Source organism: Pelodiscus sinensis, chromosome 1 (genome assembly GCF_052426305.1).
Source record: "Pelodiscus sinensis isolate ZL-2025 chromosome 1, ASM5242630v1, whole genome shotgun sequence".
Lineage (NCBI taxonomy): Eukaryota > Metazoa > Chordata > Testudines > Trionychidae > Pelodiscus > Pelodiscus sinensis.
In genome coordinates this window covers 6,673,262-6,698,091 of record NC_143052.1, presented here as the reverse complement: position 1 = coordinate 6,698,091, position 24,830 = coordinate 6,673,262, and the positions used below count along the sequence as shown (strand labels likewise).

General features: G+C 54.4%; 1 protein-coding gene across 24 annotated transcripts in view; it reads left to right on the top strand.

The window, feature by feature from the left end:
• Positions 1-24,830, top strand: part of LOC102464061 (uncharacterized) — a 252,426-nt gene that overhangs the window by 139,754 nt on the left and 87,842 nt on the right. For 21 of the 24 annotated variants that reach the window (XR_016349502.1, XM_089778116.1, XM_089778115.1 and 18 more), the window contains 14 exons: positions 955-1,071; positions 8,463-8,537; positions 8,648-8,698; positions 11,102-11,137; positions 11,262-11,315; positions 12,687-12,731; positions 13,579-13,614; positions 15,570-15,629; positions 16,232-16,357; positions 17,675-17,746; positions 18,575-18,610; positions 19,538-19,597; positions 23,781-23,825; positions 24,374-24,409. Coding sequence is in view for 23 of the 24 variants with exons in the window: in XM_089778116.1 (XP_089634242.1) it covers positions 955-1,071; positions 8,463-8,537; positions 8,648-8,698; positions 11,102-11,137; positions 11,262-11,315; positions 12,687-12,731; positions 13,579-13,614; positions 15,570-15,629; positions 16,232-16,357; positions 17,675-17,746; positions 18,575-18,610; positions 19,538-19,597; positions 23,781-23,825; positions 24,374-24,409 (849 nt within the window). In the remaining variant the exon portion in view is untranslated. The remainder of the gene's footprint in view (positions 1-954; positions 1,072-8,462; positions 8,538-8,647; positions 8,699-11,101; positions 11,138-11,261; positions 11,316-12,686; positions 12,732-13,578; positions 13,615-15,569; positions 15,630-16,231; positions 16,358-17,674; positions 17,747-18,574; positions 18,611-19,537; positions 19,598-23,780; positions 23,826-24,373; positions 24,410-24,830) is intronic. The other 3 variants (XM_089778093.1, XM_089778108.1, XM_089778113.1) reach the window with 3 other exon arrangements.

The window sequence follows — 24,830 nt, the reverse complement described above, 5'->3', positions numbered from 1 at the left end:
CTGGACCTGCCTCCCTCCCAAACCATGGCACCCTTCCCTCAGGGTACTGCCCTGTGTCAACACCCCCAGAGTCGGGGGGTCTGCCCTCCCAAACTCCTCTAGCAACCTTGCCTCGGTGACCCATCCTGCCTCGGGGCAAATTGCAGTCTGAAATGGCCACTCATCGTTGGCAAAGGGGTGTGGACCTGCTGCCTCCTGCTGCTCTGGCTGCTTCCTTGCAGCCCTAGTACCTCCCTGGACCCCTGTTGTTGGGCCCCAGCTGGCAGTTTATTCAGGCCTGAGCTCCCCATGTTTTCCTCAGCCCTGCTCTGTCCAAGGTACCCTGCAGGCAGCTAGGTCCCTCTCCTTCCAGAGCTGGACAGCGTGCGCCTCCTGCCCAGCCATCTTTTTATACAGCCCTGCCGGGCTCTGATTGGCTGCCACAAGCCCTGTCCCAATTGGCTCCCATCCTCAGCCCTCTCCCAGTCCTGTTTTAACCCTTTGCATTCCATGCCGAATTCCACTGTTCTAATCCTTTTCATTCCACCCTGCTCCTCACACTTCTCCAGGAAATTCTTTTATCAAAAACGATCCCGTTCCCTGAAAAGTTTAAATTTCAACAAATTGGCGTTTTCTGGCCCAAAAATGTTGCATCAAAAAATTCCCACCCAGCCTTAGCCAGAACCTATAACCAGCTTCCTGAGCCACTCCGACTGCCCGTGCGCTGCTTTTAAATAATATTCTGATTGAGAACGCTGTGTCCTGGCGGATCTACAATGGAGCACTCAGCAGGCTGGCACTCTGGCTGTGCATAGTTGTGCGTATAGTGTTTCACAGGTCGTCATGTTGCCACTGAACAGCTGACAAAGGGAAAGGGGGAGTGGATGAGAGAGTGTATTAGGAGTTTCCCTCCTCTACATAAAGTGACATGGGAGAGACTTGGTGCCTTAAAGGGAAATAATCCACTTTTTTCAGTCTCCACAGAGCCCGGCTGCTCTTGCCCTGGGGTCAGAACCGCGCCCCTTGGGAAGCATTTCTGAGGAAACCCCAGAGCCCTTGAAGAAGAGGAGGAAGGAGAAAAACTTGAGCAGAGTAAGCGCTTTGGTGGAGAGGTATAAAAATGCCCCCTCGCTGCGTGTCTGTTCTTCTCTTCCCACATGTGATCCTAACATTGAGGCAAAGGGAAGCTGCCTCCAGGGGGTGAGTGTTGATCGTTGGGGATCTACAAGAAAGTTTTCCCTTTGTTGGACATTAGGAAAAACTTTCCAACTTTCCAGGGCAGTTTAATTACTTAGAACATAAGAACATAAGAACGGCCGTACTGGGTCAGACCAAAGATCCATCTAGCCCAGTATCCTGTCTACCGACAGTGGCCAACACCAGGTGCCCCAGAGAGGGTGGACCGAAGACAATGATCAAGCGATTTGTCTCCTGCCATCCCTCTCCAGCCTCTGACAAACAGAGGCCAAGGACACCATTTTATCCCCTGGCTAATAGCCTTTTATGGACCTAACCTCCATGAAATTATCTAGCTTCTCTTTAAACTCTATTATAGTCCTAGCCTTCACAGCCTCCTCTGGCAAGGAGTTCCACAGGTTGACTACACGCTGTGTGAAGAAGAACTTTCTTTTATTAGTTTTAAACCTGCTACCCATTAATTTCATTTGGTGTCCTCTAGTTCTTCTATTTAGGGAACTAATAAAGAACTTTTCTTTATCCGCCCTCTCCACACCACTCATGATTTTATAGACCTCTATCATATCCCCCCTCAGTCTCCTCCTTTCTAAACTGAAAAGTCCCAGTCGCTTTAACCTCTCCTCATATGGGACCCGTTCCAAACCCCTAATCATTTTAGTTGCCCTTTTCTGAACCCTTTCCAAGGCCAAAATATCTTTTTTGAGGTGAGGAGACCACATCTGTGCACAGTATTCAAGATGTGGGCGTACCATAGTTTTATACAGGGGCAGTAAGATATTCTGGGTCTTATTTTCTATCCCTTTCTTAATAATTCCCAGCATCCTATTTGCCTTTTTGACCGCCACTGCACTCTGTGTGGAAGTTTTCAGAGAACTGTCCACGATAACTCCAAGATCCCTTTCCTGATTTGTCGTAGCCAAATTAGCCCCCATCATACTGTACGTATAGTTGGGGTTATTTTTCCCGATGTGCATTACTTTACATTTATCCACATTAAATTTCATTTGCCCTTTTCTTGCCCAATCACTCAGTTTGGCGAGATCTTCTTGGAGTCCCTCACAGTCTGCTTCTGTCTTGACTATCCTAAACAGTTTTGTATCATCTGCAAACTTTACCACCTCACTGCTTACCCCTTTCTCCAGATCATTTATGAATAAGTTGAAGACAGATTACTGGGACAGATTACCTAGGGAGGCTGTGGAATCTCCCCAGTCAGGGAGGGTCTAGATGACGCTTAAACCTGACTCATTTTCAGGGACTGGACTGGAAAACCTCTCGACGGCCCTCCCAGTCCTACGTGCCTGTGACTTCTGAGATCCCAAGTCTGTAGTATGTCCTGGAAGTCTCACGGGAAGCTTTTCCCGACTACAGACCTCTCCTTGGCCCGAGCCAAACGTGCGTTTTCATTCATGAGGAACAGCCAGACGGGGTCGGACCAAAGGCCCATCTAGCCCAGTGTCCTGTCTGCCGACAGTGGCCAATACCAAGTGCCCCAGAGGGAGTGAACACAACAGGGAATCATCAAGGGATCCCTCCCCTGTCACCCACCCCAGCCTTGACAAACAGAGGTTAGGGACACCATTCCCACTCATCCTGGCTAATAGCCACTGATGGACCAACTTCCATGAATGTATCTAGCTCTTTTATGAACCCTGTTCAAGTCCTGGCTTTCACAACATCCTGTGGCAAGGAGTTCCACAGAAAGGAGTAAGGCCATGGGCTATTGAACTATTCTCCTCCCCTGTAACACCTGGCTGACAGCTGCAGCTCTGGGGTCTTTAAGTACCGTTGAGGCCCCCACATGGGACCCTCTACCAGGGTCTGGAGTTTCAAGGGGCCCATCCTAGACTGCAAATTGAGGTACGTGTGTGGGAGGGGTCCTTTGTTACCAGTTTGTACTGGGCCTGAAGGAGTGAGGCTTGGGCCCAGATTACCACAACAGTGCGTCCGCCTATCCTTGGCCTGGGTCACAAGCAACACCTTAGACTCCCCCGGGAAACGGACGGGCACTGCAGCCAGGGGGGCGCCTCGATTCCTGGTGTCTGGTGCTGCTGGTGAGCTGCCCTGCAGACTCATTCTGCACGGTATTTCGTTCCGGAAAGGGCGGCCCCATGGAGAGCGAACGGGCCTAATTTCATCTCACAGAGAGACGGTCCCAGCTCATAACCGCAAGGGCCCCCCTTCCGGAAAAACAGCCATGATTTCTTGGACTAACGGGTCTGCTCTGGTCCCTTCTACTAGTCGCCCATCTCACGACAGCTGCGGAGCTAAGCAGCCCCGGTAAGAATTGTGAAGGATGGACATGCGCTCTCTCAAAGGGGCAGATGGAGTCTTCCCCACAGCCTTTGGTTGCTTTCCATAACCTGCCTAGCTCCGTTGTCCAAACAGAGTCTCGACCACTGACTCTGAACGAGTTAGTCGGGGCAGGTCCTGGTGTGAGCAAGGGGTTGGACTCAGTGACCTCCCGAGGTCTCTTCCAGCCCTAATGTGGGAATCTGTGCATGCCCCGATCTACATCAAATGCTGGGCGTGTTGTTCAGCCGCTCTGGAAGAAATGGAAACTGTGTCCTGGAGGTTCTTACCATCCACCCCTCAGCACCCCAGTGGGAGCGGCTGGATCCTGAGCGCTTGGAAACCTCGAGCTTTATTTAGGAGCCCAGAGGGGAGCCGAGTTCAGCTCCTCGCTGTGGAAGTTGAGCCCCGGAAGATCTGCCCCCGCGTTCTTCCTGGAAAGCTTGCCCCTGGAGCAGGAGTCCATCGCTGGGCAGGGGCGCCACCTTAGTGTCGCGATAGTGGAATTTGGGGTCAGCTGGGGAAACTGGTACAGCCCCAGTGACTTCAGTGGAGCTACCCTGATTTACCCCAGATGAGGAGCTGGCTGGATCTCTGACGGTCCTGGAGCTGCAGGGCTCCATCCTGGCAGCACCATGTCACAACCAACAGGAGAGCTAACCCGCAAGTAATGCCTTTGGGCTGAACGGCACTGCGCCTTTGAGAAATGGACAAGAACAATGCTGAGGACCTCTACCTTGCTCTTCATCTTCAAGCACTTGGCAGTACTGACAAGCTATCCCTGACCGGGAAGCCATATCCGCATTTTACAGGTCAGTCATTGAGGCATAGGAGGGATAAGGGATTTGCCAAAGGCCACAGGGGAAGTCAGTGTCAGAGCATAGCTTAGGCACGCCGGAACTCTGCTTCCACGTTCTCTTGGCTTCCGTCCACTGGACTGGGCTGCTTCTGACCTGCTGTCTTCATGCTCATCCAGGCTCCATCCAGAGTCTGAATATCGCTCCCCAGGAACTGAGTCTTGGGAGCTTCTGGTGCCCTTGAAGAAAGCGCCCTGTGGAGCGGAGGAACTAGAAGGAAACCAAGAGAGCGAGCCCTCCGCACAGGCAGGTGTTTGGCACCTTACGCCGGGCCTGAAAATCAGCAAATCTCCCTTGTCCCACCTGAGCCCAGTCGTGGTGCATGTCATGCGGCTCTAGGGCCAGGAACGAGGAGCCAGTGAGCTGAGGCGTTCGCCCCTTCTGGGGTGGCATTTCATGCCTCCGTATTTCTCTGCCGTACTGCCCAGGCCTAACCACCATCCCCTGCTTGGATCCTGGGACAGGCCTGTTGGTGTGCGCATAGCCCAGTGCCTGCAAGCCGCCCGCCCCAAGGAAGCCGGTGTGCCTGGAGTGCCGCTCCGTAAGACAGAGCCGGCCGGCTGGGGCTCTCGGCTGCAGGAGGAGGCGCGGCACACTCCCAGCTGGGCGCCCGGGGCTTCTCGCTAAGCAGCAGGCAGGCAGGTCAACGGGGCCGGCTGCAGCTGCGCTCCCCCACCGGTCTGGGACTGCCCCAGCATTGAACCCTCCAGGGTGCCATTTAGGGAGGGCGGGGGGGCTAACGTGGCCCACCCCCCGAGATTCATATGGGGGCACTGCTTGCTTTTCCCCTTCCCCTCTGGGAGCGAGAGCTCATTCCTCTTCCTCCTGGCTGGGTGGGGAAGGGGGTGGAGGAGTGAGTGACCCACGCTGTGAACTACACCCACCACAAACCCTGCCCTGATCCCCCCACACGCCAGCCCCCACTTACATTTCTAACAGGTACTGTCATAGTGCCATCCCTCCACTCCCTGCCCACAGCACTCCGGGGTGTGGGGGGTGGTACTGCAGTACCTGTAAGACATGGGCGTTACTTTCACCTCTGCGCCCGACAGTAAGGAACTAGCGCGAGAGGTCGTGCGCGAGTGGTCCTGAGTGACCTTACCCTAACCAGCCAGTGTTCTCTGCTCAGCAGCCCTCCAGCAGGAGAGCATAAGGACCCGTGGTCCCTCTGGCTCAGTCTCCTGGCTTCCCAGCGTGGAAGGTCCCACGCCCCTCATGGCTAGTGATGGGGCAAAGCGAGGCCCCGTATGGAAATCCACTGCCCATTTCAAGCCTCCAGAGGTTTCTTATAGAGGGGGAAATGCGATTTTAGACAATTCTGGGAGAGGCGCTCCCTGTGCCCTTTTCCACTGAGCTGAAAACTAGTGGGTGCATCTCGACAACGACAGCTGGCCTGGGTTCCGGGTAGTTTGCAGCAATGATGCTCATCAGGATGAAAGCCACCCCTGCTCAGAACAGAGACGTTCCAGATCTGCAGCTTCTCCCCTGCCTTCCTGCTGCGGTCTTCTGCCTAACGCTCTGCTCTGCCCTGAGAGTTCGGAAATTATTCAGCGGTAAATCAGAATAACGGGGAATAGCTGGTGTTCCGGGACCACTAGAGGGCACCTAAAGCACACAGGCTTGGAGGATACTGACTGTAACACTGGCACTAGGTTCTCTGAATAAGCAGGCTACGGGAGTTGGCAGGTTTTAAGAAGTTACTAACTTGGAAAAAACTCCAGGATCTCTCCTGTTGGCATATTTGTCTCTATTTCACTTCCCTGATTTTCCTACTTTCTTCTCCAAGGGATAATTGAATTGCTCAGGAGCACATCCCATGATCCATTGCCCCTGTACTTCTAGGAGGAATTGGCACTAGATTTATGGCAGAGATCCCTCCGATTTTCGGAATTTCTTGGTGCCTCTCCCTGGAGAGGAAAGGCGTGTGGTTAAAGGCGTGTGGGTAGCAAAACCCAGAAGATCTAGGCTGTGCTCTGCTACAGATGTCCCATGTGACCTCAGGCAAGTCCCTTAAGCTTCTGTTTTCAAACATGGCTCCTAATTCGGGGCGCTTCATTGGCCGGGTGCACAAATGGAGACACAGCACAGTTTCTACCCTATATGTCTCACATGTATGCTGCCCAGAATGTCCCAAAACACGAGCATTGCATATGTAACCCACACACCGCGGCTATGTCTACACTTGCGGCTTCTTGCACAAGTACAGCCGTTCTTGTGCAAGAATCCGCAGAGCATTCACACTGCCCGCCCGCTCTTGCTCAAGGAAATTTGCAGTCCGGCGTGGTAAGAGAGGGCTTCTTGCGCAAGAGCTACACTCTTTTTTAACAGGTGTAAGCCCTCTTGCGCAGGAGCTCTTGCACAAGAGGGAAGTGTGGATGCTCAGCAGGGATTTCTTGCGCAAGAGAGTGTCCACACTGCCATGGGCACTCTTGCACAAAAGCACAGCTCGCACATGGCAGTGTGGACGTTTTCTTGCGCAAGACTTGCACAAGAACCCTTGTGCAAGATGTTCTTGCACAAGCTGCGAGTGTAGACATAGCCCTAGTTTGGTTACTGAGCAATGCAAGTGGTACCTAAACCACAGCAACAGTTAAGATCAAGAGACCTCGACAGCATGAGCTGGGAGCCAGCTGGCTTTTAGCTCAGAGGGTAGAGGCTCCTATACTCTACTTCAGAGGTCTCATGTTCAAATCCACCTGGTGGTGGTTACACAAACACCTGTGGGTCGCAGCTTAAGCCATTTTGGCGTGCCTCTCCAATGAACACCGCAGCGGGTGTGCAGTGCCTAGATTCAGCTGTACACTGACCACCACAGCGCTTGTGTGTTGCCTACACATAGTTGGCATATGTGCTAGTCCCACAGAGGTGCATGCTTCCTGGATGTATCGTAGTACCACAGAGCTGGAAGACACCTTAGAAGGTCATCAAGGTGCTCTAGGCAGGACCAATCCCAACTAAATCAACCCGGCCAGGGCTTTGTCAAGCTGAGATTTAAAAATCTCTAGGGATGGAGACACCACTACCTGGTCTCTTGAGCAACACAGCAAGCAAACTGTAGCTAGACACACTGGAACAGTTCAATAGTGATAGAGATGTAGCCGTGTTAGTCTGGTGTAGCTGGAACAAAACCCAGGACTATGTAGCACTTTAAAGACTAACAAGATGGTTTATTAGGTGATGAGCTTTCGTGGGCCAGACCCACTTCCTCAGATCCTATAGTGGAAGGAACAGTTCAGTGAGGCTCTAGCAATTGCAATGGTTTGGCTTCTTTGAAGCAGCAGTAAAGGCACAGAGCAAAACTACCCAATTATCCTACTGGCGCCTTGGTGCTCTAAGGCAGGAGTCTCGCAGGGGTCTCCAACCTTTTCACGCACGAGATCGCTTCTTGAATTTAAGTGCAATCCAAGATCTACCTCAAACCGAAATACCCTGGCCCCACCTCCTTCCTGCCCCTTCTCCGAGGCCACGCCCCTGCTCACTCCATCCTCCCTCCCTCTCTCCTCCATTCTCCTTCACTTTCACCAGGTTGGGGTGCAGGCTCTAGTCTGGAATTAAGGGATCTGGAGCGCAAGAGGGGCTCTGAGCGGATCTTGGGGCAGGCAGTTGGGGTGCAGGAAGGGGTTCTAGGGGGATGTTTGGATGCAGGGGTGCTTGGGGCTAGGGCAGGGGCAGGAGGGGGTTCATGACTGGGGTAGGGTTTCAGGACATGGGCTCTGACTGGGCCCTGCTGACCTCAGGTGGCTCCTGAGTGGTGGTGCAATGGGGCTAAGGCAGGCTCACCCCTGGCCCTGCACCACTCCCAAAAGCAGCCAGCAAACTCCCTCCCAAGTCCTGTTGTGCCCCCCGCCCTGCTCTGTGGAGATAGGATACAGGGTGGGAGAGCGCTTGACGTCCGTGCTCCTCTTCTCCCTCCCCTGCCCTGAACAGCAGGAGGCTCCCAGGGATGGGGGAGGCAGCTCCAAAGCAAAGGGCAGGAGTTACGCAGCAGTAGGAGGGAGGGGCAGCTGAAGTGCTGGGACTCAATAGCCTCTTGGCCAAACTAGTCAGGATCACCTGTCAGAGGCTCCAAGATCTCCCAGTCGATCGCGATCCGCTGGTTGGTGACCGCTGCTCTAAGGGATGCTGTTTTCCTTCAAGCAGGTTCCAGTTGCCGGCCCTGAGTTAACGAGTCCTGTTAGAGTCAGAAGAACGGCTGAGAGACAGAGGCACATGGTAGAGACCCTATTCCCCCCCCCCCCTCCCCGTCTGTTAGGCATGAGGGCCAAGCCCTCCGCACTGCTTGGGAGGAAGTAGCAATGACTCCTTGTTGTCCCTGTCTACAGGTTCCCTCGCCTCATTCCCCTGGCATCCAGAAATCCCCGGCTGCATATGCGGTGAGTGACAGCCGGACCTCTGCAGGGAGGGTGCTTAGGAGAGGGGCATGGGAGGTAACAGCTCTTGCGGCTCCCTCACTCATTAAAAGTAGCTCCGAGCCCAGTGTGAGGGTGAAATGCTCCCTGTAAATAATAACCCAGCAGCAGCCAAACTAGTGTCCCTTGGCGCTGCTAAGAGCTCTTCTCTAGACACATGGAAGGGCCGTGTCCGCTACTTAAAGAAAAGAGAGACCCAGGTTATTCAGTGACAGGGGGGCAAGGACCAGCTTTGGGGTGGTTCTGCGTGTGCGACAAAGGGGTCTGTGAATATACACGTGATCATACGTCGCGGATGGATGGTGGTTACGTGTGACAGACTGGACAGTTCTTCAGCCTAGAGCAGAGCAAAAATCAGGATTTCTGTCCTGCCGGAGCCAGGTCCCTAAAAGGGGCAGGAGGAGGGGGACACGGACTGAAACATGACCCCGCCCAGCTCCGCCCCTTTCCCCATGGCCCTGCCCCCACACTGCCCCTTTTCCGAGAGCCCCTGCCCCCACACTGCTCCTCCCCTTGAGACCCTACTCCTGTCCTGTGCCACCTTTTCCTCCCACCCCAGACCCTCCCCCTATTCGCTCGTCTCTGCCCCTTCCCCATGTCACTCACCCTTATACAGCCAATAAATAGTGAGGGGAGGCGGCCCCCGTCTCCTCTGTTTCCTGGCCAGAACTCTTGGTATTTGTACACTTGCTCTAAGTTTTTTGTGGAACAAAAAAACTTGATTTGTCCCAAACAGGGAGGCTGTGTCTACACTGGGCCACTTATTCCGGAAAAGCAGCCGCTTTTCCGGAATAAGCTGTGAGCTGTCTACACTGGCCCCTTGAATTTCCGGAAAAGCAGTGACGATTTACTGTAAGAAATCAGCTGCTTTTCCGGAAAAACTATGCTGCTCCCGCTCGGGCAAAAGTCCTTTTTTGGAAAACTGTTCCAGTGTAGACAGCACAGTAGTCTTTTCCGGAAAAAAGCCTCGATCGCGAAAATGACGATCGGGGTTTTTTCCGGAAAAGCGCGTCTACATTGGCCACGGACGCTTTTCCGGAAAAAGGGCTTTTCCGGAAAAGCATCCTGCCAATGTAGACGCTCTTTTTCCGGAAATACTTATAACGGAAAACTGTTCCGTTTTAAGCATTTCCGGAAAAAAGTGCTAGTGTAGACACAGCCGGACAGTCAGGTAATCCAAATGTGTAGTGCAACCCCCACACCCACCCTAGAAAATTAATTAATTAATGTCAAAATATTTCTATTTGAATGGGCTAAATGCATTGTCATATGGTGCTGCAGTGCATCATGGGCACTGTAGTTTGTCCTCCTCCCCCCCGCCCACCTGATAGGCTGGGCTCCTTGGCCAAACTACATCTCCCATAATGGACTCAAACATTTGACTCCATGCATTTCAGTCAAAGGGAATCTGCCCTTGTGGAACAAAAAAAATCTCTGACCATTTCTGACCTTCTCTGGAGCACAGGTTCTGATGAGCATAGAATGCTGGATGTAACCTTTAAAGGGGCAGGTGAAATTTGGCCTAAAAGTAGGTTTATTAAAAGCTTGAACAAAACTTAAGACTGATATACATGTTTCCATGATTTTTTCTTAAGAATCCTAGTGGAAACTAGGTCTTTTAAACAAGAAAACATTTCTCTGAGATAGCCCTGATTCTGCTACTCACCTGGTTCAGAGTCCTCTTAGACTGCAAAAGTAGGATCACTGATGAGCACAGAGATATTTTTGCTAGGGGGGAATAAAGTACGGTGAGAATCTTAGTGCTCTCCGTATGGGGCAGAGTTAAGGTGACACAATTGTGCTGTGTGTGAAGAAGAACCTTAAGTAGGCATTTCTTGCTTTTATGTAAGTTCCTTGTTAGGTTGTTGTCTTGGAACACTAACATTCCTTTGGGGAGTTGTGCCGAGGCCACAACTGAGCACTCACGGCCTTTCTAACCATTGGGCTTAGGGCTCTGAAGCCTTGTGTTTCTCAAGTGCATGGGGAGCAGAAGTCACCTGAACTCCAGATGACCAAGTATATGAGTTGATCCTAACCTTTCACTGATCTTCCATTTCACTGCACTTGATCACTCTGAAAAACCAGGTGATAGGCTCCAGTCTGCTCTCGGTGCCCACAGCCTGGTTTTGGAATAGCTTCAATGAAATCCTTTAGCATCGTTCACCCGTGTTCAATCGGACACGGCTGCTGCTCAGGGACTCCCATTACATGTTTGTTGATTCCTGCCGAAACATAACGTGCCTCCACGTTCAAAGTTCTTTTCCGCATCTTATGGATGGAACAGCTGTGAAATATGAAATATTCGCATGCCACGATAGGCTTTCCTTTGAAAACCGCCTTTTTTTTTTTTTTTTTTTTTTATTCAAGACATATCCAGGACCTCAAGGCGCACGGAGGATTAAGGTAATATATTTATTTCACAGAGCTGTGACTACAGCTCGGTGCGTGTTAGCTGCAGCTGCTTTGTCATCACTCTGCCCGTAATCTCTTGTGTGGGCGTGTGGTCAGGTCTGTTTTCTTTTCGCAGAAGCAGGAGTCCGACACACTGGATCCAGAGCGGCTGCCATTCCAAGGTGAAAAGGTCTGAGATTTTCTTTACCATTTTAACAAAACAAACAAACCCCCAACCCCATAGACCAAGGAATCAGATGCCATTGGAAAGCTGAGCTCAAAAGCCTTTATTTAAAGGCAAATTCAGTTCTTTTAAGATCCCAAATTATCATCAGCCCATTGAGCATGGTTCCCTATGGAGTCTTGGAAAGTCATTCACACCGGAGCAAAGTGGGGTGTCCATTCTTCTTCCTGTTTATTATTTGTATTAAGGTGCCATCTAGAAGCCCCAGCTGAGGTCAGGGCCCTCCTGTGCAAGGTGCTGTACATGCATATGAAGTTTCCAGGCTCAATACACAATACAGATGAAAGGTGGGAGAAAGGAGGTAGCATTATCCCCATTTTACAGCTAGGCAACTGAGGAGCAGGGAGTTGAAGAGTGTAGCTACAGTTCCCCCTAAGCCCAGGCTCTGACACAGATTTGAGGCCAAGCCTCACTTCCGTCCACACACAAATCGGTTCTGACTTGGTTCAGCAAGCACTCAGGACCTGGATCCCACAACTTGGCTCCAAGCCCGGTATGGACACAGCTCAAGCCACCGACCTGAGTCAGAAGGTCTGTGGAGTGCACTCCGGATGTTAGAAGCAGTGCTTTTTTTGTACGAAAAAATGTGCCGGTACTGCAGGCTCAAACTTGTTGAGCAAAAAAAGGGGAAACTTGTTGAGCAAAAAAAAAAAAGCCGCGTTGGAGGCTGAAATGCAATCGCGGCCCCTTTAAGAGCCAAAACACCGCACTGGGAGCTGGGGAAAAAACCGCCTTGCATCCCAGGCAAGCTTCCAGCAGGAGACGAGCCACCCCAGGAAAAAAGGTGTCGGTACACACGGGAGAAACGGCATTCCTTTTCTGCGTGCTGGGGAAATAGGTGATGGTACGCTGGTTAGAAGGGCTGTGAGCTCCGGGTCCAGCCACAGTAAGTCACAATGCAGTGGGAGGTCCCCAAACTACAACTCCCATGAGGCACCATGACAGTGTGTCCAAATCCAGATAGTACTGTTTTCAGCCCGAATGTTTCAATACTGAAATTTCTACCAAATCAACATTTTTCTTTGGAAATTGCAGACCAAAAGCGGTTTGGGTTGCAATTTCCGGGGAAATCTCATTTCACCCAGTTCTCTCCCAGACAGGCCCCTCTCCCTGTGTCAGAATAACAGCCAACCTCCCATGTTTCCACCCGCACCACGAGGAAAGCACATCTTCCCCCTCCCCATCTGCTCTCTCACTCCATGTATTTCCACTGTGCCCATCACTGTGGCACCTGGGCGCCAATGGGACAGATTCAGGGCTCCACTTAGTCACTTCAGTGAGAATACAGGAGTGAAGAAGTGGCTTTTTGCTTTCCAGGGAGAAAAGGGATCTCCTGGAGCCAAGGGAGACAAAGGAGAAAAGGTACCTTTCAGTGGTGTTGTATGCATTAGCAAGAGTGTTGCGAGCAAGACACGAGAAGTCATTCTTCCGCTCTACTCTGCGCTGATTAGGACTCAGCTGGAGTTTCGTGTCCCGTTCTGGGCACCACATTTCAAGAAAGATGTGGAGAAATTGGAGAGGGTCCAGAGAAGAGCAACAAAAATGATGAAAGGTCTAGAGAACATGATCCATGAAGGAAGACTGAAAGAATTGGGCTTGTTTAGTTTAGAAAAGAGAAGACTGAGAGGGGACATGAGAGCAGTTTTCAAGTATCTAAAAGGGTGTTATAGGGAGGGGGGGGGAATTGTTCTCCTTGGCCTCTGGGGATAGAACAAGAAGCAATGGGCTTAAACTGCAGCAAGGGAGGTTTAGGTTGGACATTAGGAAAAACTTCCTAACTTTCAAGGTGGTTAAACACTGGAATAAGTTGCCCAGGGAGGCTGTGGAATCTCCATCTCTGGAGATATTTAAGAGCAGGTTAGACAGGCACCAGTCAGGGATGATCGAGAAGGTGCTTTCAAGTATCTAAAAGGGTGTCACAGGGGAAGGGAGAACAGTTGTTCTCCTTGGCCTCTGACGAAAGGACGAGAAGCAATGGGCTTAAATTGCAGCCAGGGATTTTTAGGTTGGACATTGGAGAAATTTCCTAGCTGTCAGGGTGGTTAAACACTGGGGCATGCAAGCCGGGGGTCAGAGTGCCTCAGCTGGAGCTCCTGCGGCTATGGGGTGGTGGGGGTTCAGGGCTCTGGTGGGGAAGGGGGTGCCAGGGGCTGGGCAGGGGAGGGGCGTGGCCTGCAGGTGGGCTCTATAACTTTCTCTTCATTCCTAGGGCATTAAAGGCGACAGAGGAGAACATGGCCAGAAGGTGAGAGGACTTGGAGACCAGGCTCAAGGACTCTGCTATTCTTACACCCTTACAATGCATCTACCACCGGCCCCTCCCGCCTCTTCTCGGTGCACAATGGGGCTGTGTTCAGCGGGGCCGCGTAGACAGAGCTAGCCACCGGAGACAGTCAGCCGCTGCCAGTCGCTGGCTCCTGTGTTTTCTCCAGGGTAGAGCGGCTCCATGTCTCTCTGTCGTTCTCCCCTTCTGGGCAGGGGTCATATAACTCTCCTCCCTCAGTGGCAGATGTGGCGGCCTTGCAGGCCTCCTTCATCTCAGTGGCCTGCAAGATTGTCGTAACCAAGACGGTTTCCGGGGACAGGGCAGTTTTGATCACCACGCTTGCACATCTAGGATGGGGAGGGGGTGTGCCGATTGCACCATCGCCGCGCCGTGATTGGCTGCAGAGGGAGCGCACTGGGTCTCACAGTCAGCGCTGTAAGCGATCCGCCTGCCCCTCACTCCACGTGCCCTGTGTGAGGTAGTGGGGATTTTGCCCACTCTGGTAGTGCTCTGTGTTCAATCTCTGGTTTTGCATTCCCTGGTTGCTTTGTTGTCCTTTATGGGTGTGTCTAGACGACAGGGTTTTTTTGAAAAAACTTCCCCCGTGTCTAGACTGACGCCGCGTTCTTTAGAAAGTAAATCGGAAGAACGCGGCAGGTTTTTTTCGACCGCGGAAAACCTCGTTTGACGAGGAAGAACGCCTTTTTCCAAAAGTGCTCTTTCGAAAAACGGTGCTATGTCATGCAAACTGTGCTTTTTCGAAAGAGGGCATCCAGACTGCCTGGGTGCTCTCTTTCGAAAAAGCGGCTTGCTTTTTCGAAAGTCCTGGTTGTTGTCTAGATGCTCTTTCAAAAGAGGCTTGTAGTCTAGACATAGCCTTCATGATTCCACTGTCCTGTGCTGTTCTAGAGTAACTGTGGGTGTGGGTGTGCGTGATGGAGTAACTGTGTGTGTGGGGGGGGTGATGGAGTAAATGTGTGTGTGGGGGGGGAGTAACTCTGTGTGTGGGGGGGGGGGGAGATGGAGTAACTGTGGGTGGGTGGGTGGGTATGATGGAGTAACTTTGTGTGGGGGTGTGATGGAGTAACTGTGTGGGTGTGGGGGGGGTGATGGAGTAACTGTGTGTGGGTGGGTGGGTGTGAGGGGGTATGATGGAGTAACTTTGTGTGCGTGTGTGAGAGAGAGAGAGAGAGAGAGAGATGCGGAGGGGAAGTCTGGACAGGACTCACTGTGGAAATATGTCCGTCTCTCACATCCTGAGGAGCAGGTGAGAGCAGATAACACCTTACATTGAGAAGCAGGACAAAGCAGGAGGCGGGGCTGCCTAGAGGGCTGGCTGATGAGCTGCTGGGAGTGAGAGTTAGTTTTTTCGGCTGGCTGGGGGAGAAGGGAGCCGAGGGGGCTGGGACAGGGGCCCCGAACTGGGTCTCTGGGCCCCCCTTTTCCCCAAGATGGATTGTGCTGAATGCTCCTGGCTCCTGGAACAGAATGGGACGCATACAGCCCAGGGACCGCAGGTTACCCACCCCTGTCTGTCCTCCATCTATCAGGCATCGTGGGTGGGTTCTCTCCATCCTGTCCCTGGAGTACTGACTTCAGGGGGGGCTGGACTGGGCCTTGAGGGTCCATCTGCACCGCAGCGTTATTTCAGAATAACGACCGTTATTCCAAAATAACGATGCACGCACGTCTGCACAGCAAGCACGTTATTTCGAAATCAGAGCGAAATAATGGGCGGCTTATTCCGAAATCTGCAACCCGCATTCTACGAGAAGCAACGCCTCTTCCGAAATCGTTATTTCGAAATGAATGTGCCGCGTCGACGTAGCCTAAGTGAGCAGCACGTGACTACGTCAGATGTGGACGGGCCCGTGATAAAGGAGGCGGCGCATTTGTGATGGTCCTTAACCTCCCCCTCTTGTCTCTGTTTACAGGGAGAGCCAGGAATTGGATTCAGAGGCCCCGTTGGTCAGGCTGGGCCCCCCGGGTATAAGGTAAGAGGTCGGGGTCTCTCTTTGTGCACACATCATCCAAGAGGCTCACCTTTTGTGCCCCTTGCTAATCCGACCACTGGGGGGGTTGCTGGGGCTTGCCGGGGGGGCTACCAAAGCCAGGCGAGGCTCCAGTGGGAAAGACCTCCCATGTGTTCCCCACACACAGCTCCAGGGAGCCATCTCCTGCCTGGCGCCGGCTCACATCCGACGCTTCCTCCTGGGCGGGCAGCGGAGGGTTGTGTTGCTGTTGCCAGTGTGATGCTGCTGAATCGGGGTGGGTACTAGTTAGGCTCCCAGGTCAGGGTTAAGACGCAGTGTGGGGCACCTGGGCTGCCATCGGTGGGTGCTGCTGCAGGGCAGGGTGGGAGTGGGAGCTGCGTGGGGCGATGGGGGGTGTTGCAGGGTGTCACGTTGGCAGCATTGTACAGAGACGTGTCCGTCGGCCATGTGCCTGGCACTGGCCAGTATCCCCGGGCCCTGCCTTGCATGGGCACTCCGTGGGTTGCCAGCTAAACCCGGAGCCGAGAAGCCCTTGTAACCCCCTACGAGGGGTGTCGACAACGACGTTGTGACTACACCTGCGTGTGATTCCTTCACAACAGGGGGAGCCGGGGGTCCCGGGGCCTCCGGGTGTGCAGGGCCTGCAGGGCATTCGCGGCAACCCTGGCATCTCCGGATCGCCGGGAGAGAGAGGAGGCCCGGGTCCGCCGGGGGTGCCAGGGCAGAAGGTAGGTGATGTGACAGAGGTACCAGAGCGCGAGTGCAGTAGCGTCGGGCGTGGAGGGGGCGGCATTGTACCCCCGCGACAGGGGACAGTCAGTCCCAAGGACCACCCCCGGTCACCCAACCCCTGCTGAAATCTTGCCTGTGCGATCCCCGAGGCAGAGCTGTTCTCGGCACGCAGAGCCTCCTCCCTGGGAAGTGACTGTCAGCCTGACCCAGGCCAGACTCCCGGCGGATGAGACCCGGTGCTACCAGCGCAGCAGTTACAGCGGGGGGCTTGGCTCTCGTGTTGCGAGCGAACAACAGCCTGACGCACGGGGTGGCTGAGGTTGGGTTGTTCCTTCACTCCGCTCTTCCACCCCACACAACAGTCCCCGGTGGTGAAGCCCTGGGGCGCCTGTAGCTAATGTTAGACCACGTCAGACAGTCCAGCCCAGGGAAAACACACGGTGACCCCCTCCCGAACACTGCCCCGCTTGCATGGTGCCCGGTCGCGGGTCCCACTTGGCCCCTCCGCCCCACAGTTATTAGCCCTCCGAGGCTGAAGCTGCAAGGGGCCACGGACGCTGACTTGGAGAAGCTCACCTGAGAGATTCCAGCCTCAAGCCCAGACTGGTCTGTGCGCTGGAGCATCGCGTGTCTCTGTCAGCGTGCGCGGTGGCAGCCCGCCGGAGAATTCCAAAGGACCCACCCAGCTGTCCAACCTAGGGACGGCCAGGCTGGATCGGACCCATCTGTCTGGCCCAGTAGCCAAGGTTTCTCCCTTGGGTGGATCCCCAGAGCTCACTGCAGCACCAGCCCTCTAAGGGGTCTATGTCAGTGGTTCCCACATTTTTTGGCATCACGCCCCCCTTTTTGATTTTTGAAAAACCCTCCCCCCAAAAAATAGCAGCAAAACTTGTTGAGAAGAGGGGGGGGGGGAAAGGAACTGAGCAGTGCAGCAAAACTTGATGGGGGGGGAGGCTGGGTCGCCTTGCCCCCCCCCTGGAATTTCTTCATGCCCGCCCCAGTTTGGGAACCCATGGTCTATGTGGAAAAGTTCCTAGAAAAGTTCAGAGTTGCTGAGTGTGATCGGAGGGGGGGGGGGGGGGGGGGAGGGGTTAGAGGCCGATCATCAGCCGCCTCCTCTATTAACCCAGCTCCTTTCCCAGTTTCCTGATGATTAATGCTTCTGCTAATGTCAAGGTCATTTACAGGCCAGGTTGCTCTCTCTAGCACTCTCAGGGGACACTGGAGGGGGGGACACCCCACCCCCACTCCTCCATGTACAAAGAGGCTCGCCCACCGAGTTCTCTCCCTCTTAATGGCTTCTCTGTTTGAAGGGGGAACGTGGTAAGAGAGGCAGGAATGGATCCGCTGGGCCAGCAGGACCTCCAGGGCCCGCGGGAAAGCAGGTGACCTTTGCTTTTCAATCCTGAGCTCATTTGAGCTGTGAAGGGAAACAGCTGGTAACATCTGCCCTACGTTGCACCAGCGCAGTGCTGCCTGGGTCATTCACTGTCCGGCTGGCAGGCTCCCTCCTAGCCTCCCTGCTGGGTGGCCCCCTCCAGCTTCTACATATGGGGGTAGCCATTGGGCTCTGCACGCTGCCCGTGCCCCAAGTGTCACTCCCTCAGCTCCCATTGGCCGCGAACCGGGACCAATGGGAGCTGCAGGGCAGGGACTGTACACAGGGCTGCCTGGCTGCTCCTCTGCCTAGGAGCTAGAGGGGGGCCATGCTGCTGCTTCCGGGAGCTGCTTGCGGTGCTACCTAGTGGCTGCACCCCTGAGCTTCCCCCACACGTCAATCCCTGTCCCAGCCCCAATCCCCCCTAGTCCTACCCCAGAATCCCCACCCCCTAGCCAGAGCCCTCAGACCCCTCCCCACACACACCCCAACCCCCTACCCTACTCCTAATCCCACTCCTGCCCTCTGAACCCAGCCCAGAGCCCCCTCCTGCACCCCAATCCCCTACCCTAGTCCTGATCCCCTTCCCACTCTCCAAACTCCTTGGCCCCAGCCCGGAACACCCTGCTGTACCCATCCCCTCATCGCCAGCCCCTCTCTCAGGCTATGTCTGCTCCGGGGAGGGAGGGAGGCTTCATTCGCTGGCTGCCTTCACCCAGGCTGAGTTCCCTGTGCTGCGTGTGTTGCAATCTGCCTGTCACTCCCCGGCTCCGTTCCCTGGGGCCGGCGTCCTAGAGGTGCAGCGAATGCGAGTGCCGGTCTCCTTGCTCCACAGGGCGCTCGAGGACTTCCTGGGATCAGTGGCAACAAGGTGAGCTGTGGCTGCCCGGAAAGCCAGAGAGGAGGCAGATCTGAATGCCCAGCCGGTAGCCTCAGGAGGGGCGGGAGTTGCAGTCCAGATGGCTGGAAGCTGGGCCTGACCCCACCCAGCATCCCCACCCGCTTAGGGTGGCCAGATGACTGGGTTTTTACTGGAAAGTCCAGTTGAAAGGGGCTCTGTACAGTGCCCGGTCAGATGTACTGAGCGGGCACCAAAAGTCCAGGTACCAGGTACCGCAGAGGGGGTGGGGAGAAGAGCCGGGAGCCAGGTCATCAGCCCATGCCAGCCCCCCCTGCCAGCCCCCCTGCTCAGCCGAGGCCTCCTCCTGCCTGCATCTCCTGGGCAGGCAGGCTCCATGTCAGGGGGCTGCAGACCCTGTCCCAACCCTAGAGCAGAGGGAGTCCAGGGAGTCCAGCACATGGGTGCGGAAGGATCAAGCAGCAAGGAAGGGAGAAGTGACAGGCCTCAGGGGGAGAGGGAGAGACGGAGCATGGGGCGGGGCCTCAGGTCATTGGGCGGGGCCTCAGGTGGAGGGAGGGGCGGGGCTGCCAGAGGATTTTCTGTGCGTTGGATTGTTGGATTTATGCGGGGCTAACTGGCCAAGAGCCCAGGTTCACAACTGCGTTAACACCCTCTCCAATGTTGCCCTTTTAAATCGTGGGCCCCTCCAGGCAGGGGCTGTGATTTGTCACCTGTCTATGAGGCAGTCTCAGGACCTGGGAATGGTTGGGGCCCAGCCGTTACCGTGACGGTCTCTGCAATGCAAGGGACTGACCCCATTCCCATTCCCTTCCCACCGGAGGCGACGGAAAAACGCCCGTCAGTTTCAGGGGGCTTTGCCTCAGGGCCTGGCGTTGTGGGGAGGAAAGTGCAGCTGTGTCTTTGAAGCAACCCCACCTGTTCCTTTCCGTTGTGCAGGGGGAGATCGGCTTCGGCGGCGCAGGTCCCAGAGGGCCCCGCGGGCTGCCCGGGCCCAGGGTAGGTCGTTGCCTCACCACCCCAGACGGGTTTTCTCGTCTCAGTGTCCACGCTGAACACGTGAACGTGCCACAATCGCTCACCTCAGAAGCCCCCGCAGGCCCTGATCCCGAATATCTAGGAATTTTTACCAAGACCAAATCTGGCCACGCTGAGAGGCTGCTTTCTGCTTTCCACCCCAGAGCCCATAGGAGGCTGGCATGAGGCAAATGCTCCCTCCTGCCATTACCGATCTGCCCCACGGTGATGCTTTCTTGGTGCAAATGAGGCCTCACTGGAATGATGCTGGCTGGTTGGGGCTTTGAGCCACCCAGCCGTGTCCTGTGCAGTTCCTCACGGGTGCAAGTAACACCTCAGTAAGCCCTGGTCTACACTAGGGAGTTACTTCAAAGTAACAAGCAAAGTGTCTCCCCCCACAACGGGGTGGATTTGAACCTGGGACCTCTGGAGCTTAGTATAGGAGGGTGGATTTGAACTTGGGATCTCTGGAGCTTAGTGTAGGAGTCTCTACCGCCTGAGCTAAAAGCCAGCTTGCTCTCAGCCCTGGCTGTAGAGGTCTCTGTGGGCTGAGTGCCACTGCATGGGACAGTGAACCACGCTAAGGCTACATCTAGACTGCAGAGCTTTTGCACAAAAACGGCGCAAAAACTCGCAGAGGCTGTGTCTAGACTGGCCAGTTTTTCCGGAAAATCAGCCACTTTTCCGGAAAAACTTGCCAGCTGTCTACACTGGCCGCTTGAATTTCTGCAAAAGCCCTGACTTCCTACTGTAAGAAATCAGTGCTTCTTGCGGAAATACTATGCTGCTCCCGTTCGGGCAAAAGTCCCTTTTGCGAAAGGGCCAGTGTAGACAGCTCAGATTTGTTTTCCACAAAAAAGCCCCGATGGCGAAAATGGCGATCGGGGCTTTTTTGCGGAAAAGCGCGTCTACATTGGCACGGACGCTTTTCCACAAAAAGTGCTTTTGCAGAAAAGCGTCCGTGCCAATCTAGACGCTCTGTTCCGAAAATGCTTTTAACGGAAAACTTTTCTGTTAAAAGCATTTCCGGAAAATCATGCCAGTCTAGACACAGCCCAAGTGCGTTTTTGTGCAAGAAAATTTACAGTAAATCAGAAGAAGAGCAGGGTTTTTGCACAATACTTTCTACGAGGAATAAGCCTTTTTGCGCAAAAGCTCTTGTGCAAAAAAGTGTGTGGGGATGGGAAACAGGGTTTTTGGGGGCAAAAACAGCCTATAGAATGAAACACAGGTGTCCTGGCGGCCTATTCTGTGAATGGCAATCAGAGCTTTCTTGCGAGCGCATGTCCATGCAGTCTGGACGCTCTCTTGTGCAAAAGTACATCGCTTTTCCGACGCGCTTTTGCAGTGTGGATGCGCTCTTATGCAAGATCTTTTCCGCAAAAAGTTTCTTGCGCGAGAAGCCTGCAGTCTAAACGTAGCCTAGGTGTGTGGGTTACACGTCCGTATGATCAAGTCTGTTATTTCGAAATAATAACTCCTGCTTTCCTCGGGGAATAGCGCTTATTTCGAAATCGTTATTCTGAACTAGCAGCCATGTGAACGCTCCAGCACTGCTATTTCAAAATAACGACTCCCCAGAGTCATTCAAAGTAATTACTCCCCAGTGCTTCTTGGGGCTCTAAGTCCAAGGTAGCGACTTGTTTAGCATATTGAGTAGCGTGTCCATAATAATGGAGCCTGCCTCAGACTAATTTCGAGGCTCCCCCATAGTGGGGACAGGCTATTTCGATTTTGTGATTATTATTTTGAATGTAGTTATAATGCAGCTGGAGCGATATAGGTTGGGCGTAGACCTTGGGCCCAGTCTTAGCTTGCTAGCCCAGGCCTCACTGCTAACATGCCCCATGCTAGCTGGGTTCCAGCGACTCAGGTAGCTCCCTTGCCCTCTGTGAGTTTACTCCCCGTCTACACTGCCATAAACATAGAACCATAGAGCTGGAAGAGACCTCAGAAGGTCATCAAGTCCAGCCCCCTGCTCTAGGCAGGACCAATCCCAACTAAATCAACCCGGCCAGGGCTTTGTCAAGCCGAGACTTAAACACCTCTAGGGATGGAAACTTCACTACCTCCCTAGGTAACCCATTCCAGTGCTTCACCACCCTCCTAGGGAAATAGTTTTTCCTAATATCCAACCTGGACCTCTCCCACCACAACTTGAGACCATTGCTCCTTGTTCTGCCATCTGTCACCACTGAGAACAGCCTCTCTCCAGCCTCTTTGGAAGCTCCCTTCAGGAAGTTGAAGTTGAACATGTGGCTGGCCCGCCCGGCCTCCCAGCTCCTTCTGTTCATTTAACATTAATTCAGATGAAACAAAGCAGGAATTCCCCTCTGCCCCGGCATAAAAGGCAGGGAAAGTTTTAACACATGCACAGACATGTCCGTAAAGGGCTGATCATCAAAGGGCCCGATCCTGGCTAGGGGCCTGAGGGTGCTACTGTGGTCTAAACAATGACCGATAAAAATAAATATCTTATTCGTCAATGTGACTAGCGAGAGCTGAGTTGCTTACGCTGAATAAACCTCCCTCTCCCAAAGTGCAGCCCTGGGGCAGGCCGCCAATCGGCACAGTGGCACTGGTGCTATGTTTAGGGTGTGGGTGCCAAGCTGTACCCCCACCACTCACCGCCCCAGGCTGGGGTCACACCTAGAACTGGTAACTCGCCCAGGCCAGACAGACTGGACGCCATTGACTCTAATGGCTCCTGCTCCGTCCGGTCCAGAGAGTTGGCAACCCAGTCGTAGCTGGGGGTGGCTGCAGAGCCCTGGGCCAGCAGCAGGACCCGGAGCGGCAGCACAGCCTCTAGGGGTGGTGGCCTGGATCCCACAGGCAGCAGGACCTCACAGGCAGCTGGGGCTGGTGGGACCCCAGAGGGGCTGCCTGGAGGACAGGACATGGGGCTGGTGGAGTCGTAGCAGGGCCGGCCCCTGGGCATGGGAAAGAAACCAGGTGGAAAACCTTGGGGTGCGGCAGCACCCCTACTTCCCGTACCTGTAAATCCTCGTGCGTAGAGCAAAGCAGGCTGCTGTATACGCTGCTTCCTCTGCACTTTCTATGAATAAACTGACTGTCAAGCGAGACGTTTATATGACCCCACTGGCTGCCAGGAGAGCAGTGCAAACAGGCCCCTGGCAAACGCTGCTGGCTGAGACCGGCAGCCGCTGGGTAAGGCCTAGTGTAAATCTCGCCACGGGTTGTGGGGCGGGGGGACGAGGCCAGGCAGCAGTGAGGAGCTAATTCTGCTTTGAAGGCTCCTGTGTAAATCTGGAGTGAGTCACTGGCTTCTTTGGCCTGGTGTGGGGTTTACACCAGCGTCACCGAGGGGAAAACCCGGTCTGAGGGGCTGTGCCGAGGTCCGTGTGACGCTCCGGCGCTTGCTGTCAGACAGATCTTCCCGGACTTGGCTTGTGAGACCAAGGTACTCGATGAATCAGCCGGCAGGGCTACGGCGCTCAGGAAGGTTTAAGAAGGGCGCAAACATGACCAGTAGGCGCTCTGAGCAGGCGAGAGACATGGGGCCTGGGTTATAGATAGGTAGCAGCACGTGGGGGACTTTCATATGAAGGCTACAGTTACACAAATTGGTTCAAGGGTGAGAAAAGGTGACAGGCAAACCGTCCTCCCAATAGACGTAGAGGGGACAGAGCCGTGAGGTGCATTCCAGGCCAATTCTGCGCTGCCTTTTTCACAGGGCTTGGTCTCCCTGAAATTCATGCCACAGAGCATGGCCCTCAGCTTGTCCCCAGAACAACTTGAGAGAAAAGCATCTGACCCCTCCCTGAAACCCCACGAGTTGAGATTGCTTCTCCCTGTCCCCTTTACTCTCCCCAGGCAGGCGCTGTCTGGCCTCCCTTTCCCTATTCACCCACCACCCCCAGGTGGTGACAAACACACTGTGATTTTTGAAGCTCTCCACTTCCAGCAGGGGAGCTGGGTGCTAAAGAAGAGGCCGACGGTGGAGGGTCCAATCCTGCAGGCCCAGAGCCTCCAAGGTATGTAGGCGCCGAAGGACAGTGAGAGTTTGGCGCCTACATACCTTGGAGGATTTGGGCCTCTGTTGGGTTCGGCGGGAGCGCCCTGCCCGGAGGGCTCGCAAGGCGCAGGGTGTCCGTGCGTCCGCGTGTATAGACACAGTCATGACACGACATCTCTTTGCTGACAGGGGGAGGAGGGCATCGCAGGCATCCGGGGCCCCCCCGGCATGATGGTAAGCCAATCAGAACAAAAGAAGGGATGTCGTGGGTCAGACCAGGGGTCCCTCTCGCCCGAGATCCCGTCTTCCCACCGGGCCGGTGCCACAGCTAGCGAGTGATCCGTCCCCTGAAGCGCAGGAAGATGGGTTGGGGGCACGAGGCCCAAGGCGAGCTGGCGAGATGCCCTAGATGTTGATGCCGCTGTAGGATGAGGTTTCCATAGCGATGGGCACCCAGTTCCTCCAATGCTAGTGGGAGTTGCGTGAGCAGGTCCCACAGGTGGAGTGGAAACCCCGAGCCACATGACCCAGCCCCCAAGGCGCTCAAATCCCGTATCGGTATCTCAGGTGCATAGACCGCTGTGCCCCATGCATCTGAGGAGGTAGGCGAGAGTCCTTTGGGGGATCCAGCCAAGTGCCGCGATGGGGGGCCCGAATCTCCCTGACATTTGACAGCAGCGCCGTCCTACCGAGTCTCCCCCACGTAGGCAGACCCAGGGGCACGCATTCTGTCCCTAGAACGATCGCTGCTCGTGCTGACGGGCTCTTTCCTGTGTTTGCAGGGTGCGAAAGGCCTGCCCGGCGTGAAAGGCGAACGAGTAAGCAGCGGGCGGCTCAGCTGGGACTTTGCGCAGCGGCTTGGAGGGTCACCTCAGCCGGGCAGACCCCCGGCGGACGCCACGTTCTCCAGCGCCCTGCGCTGGACACGGTTACTCATGACAATAGCCCCGTTTCAGCCAGGCTCCAGCCAGACGATTTTCACTCTCCCTTTGCTCTGGCTTCTGGGCTTAGATTCTTGGGGGAGAACTGTGGGAGCTCCCCAGGCTAAAACATTGCTGTCTAACGCAAACAAGAATAAAAGCAGGGTCAGACCACACACACCTTCATCTGGTCATTGTGTGGTGCAGATGGGGGGCGCCCCCTAGGTGCGAGATGAGGCTAATCACTCTCCGTTGCCTCATGGCGCTGCTGACAACGGTGAAACCGGCGGGTGTTTGTACAGCGCTTTGAGAACGGAAG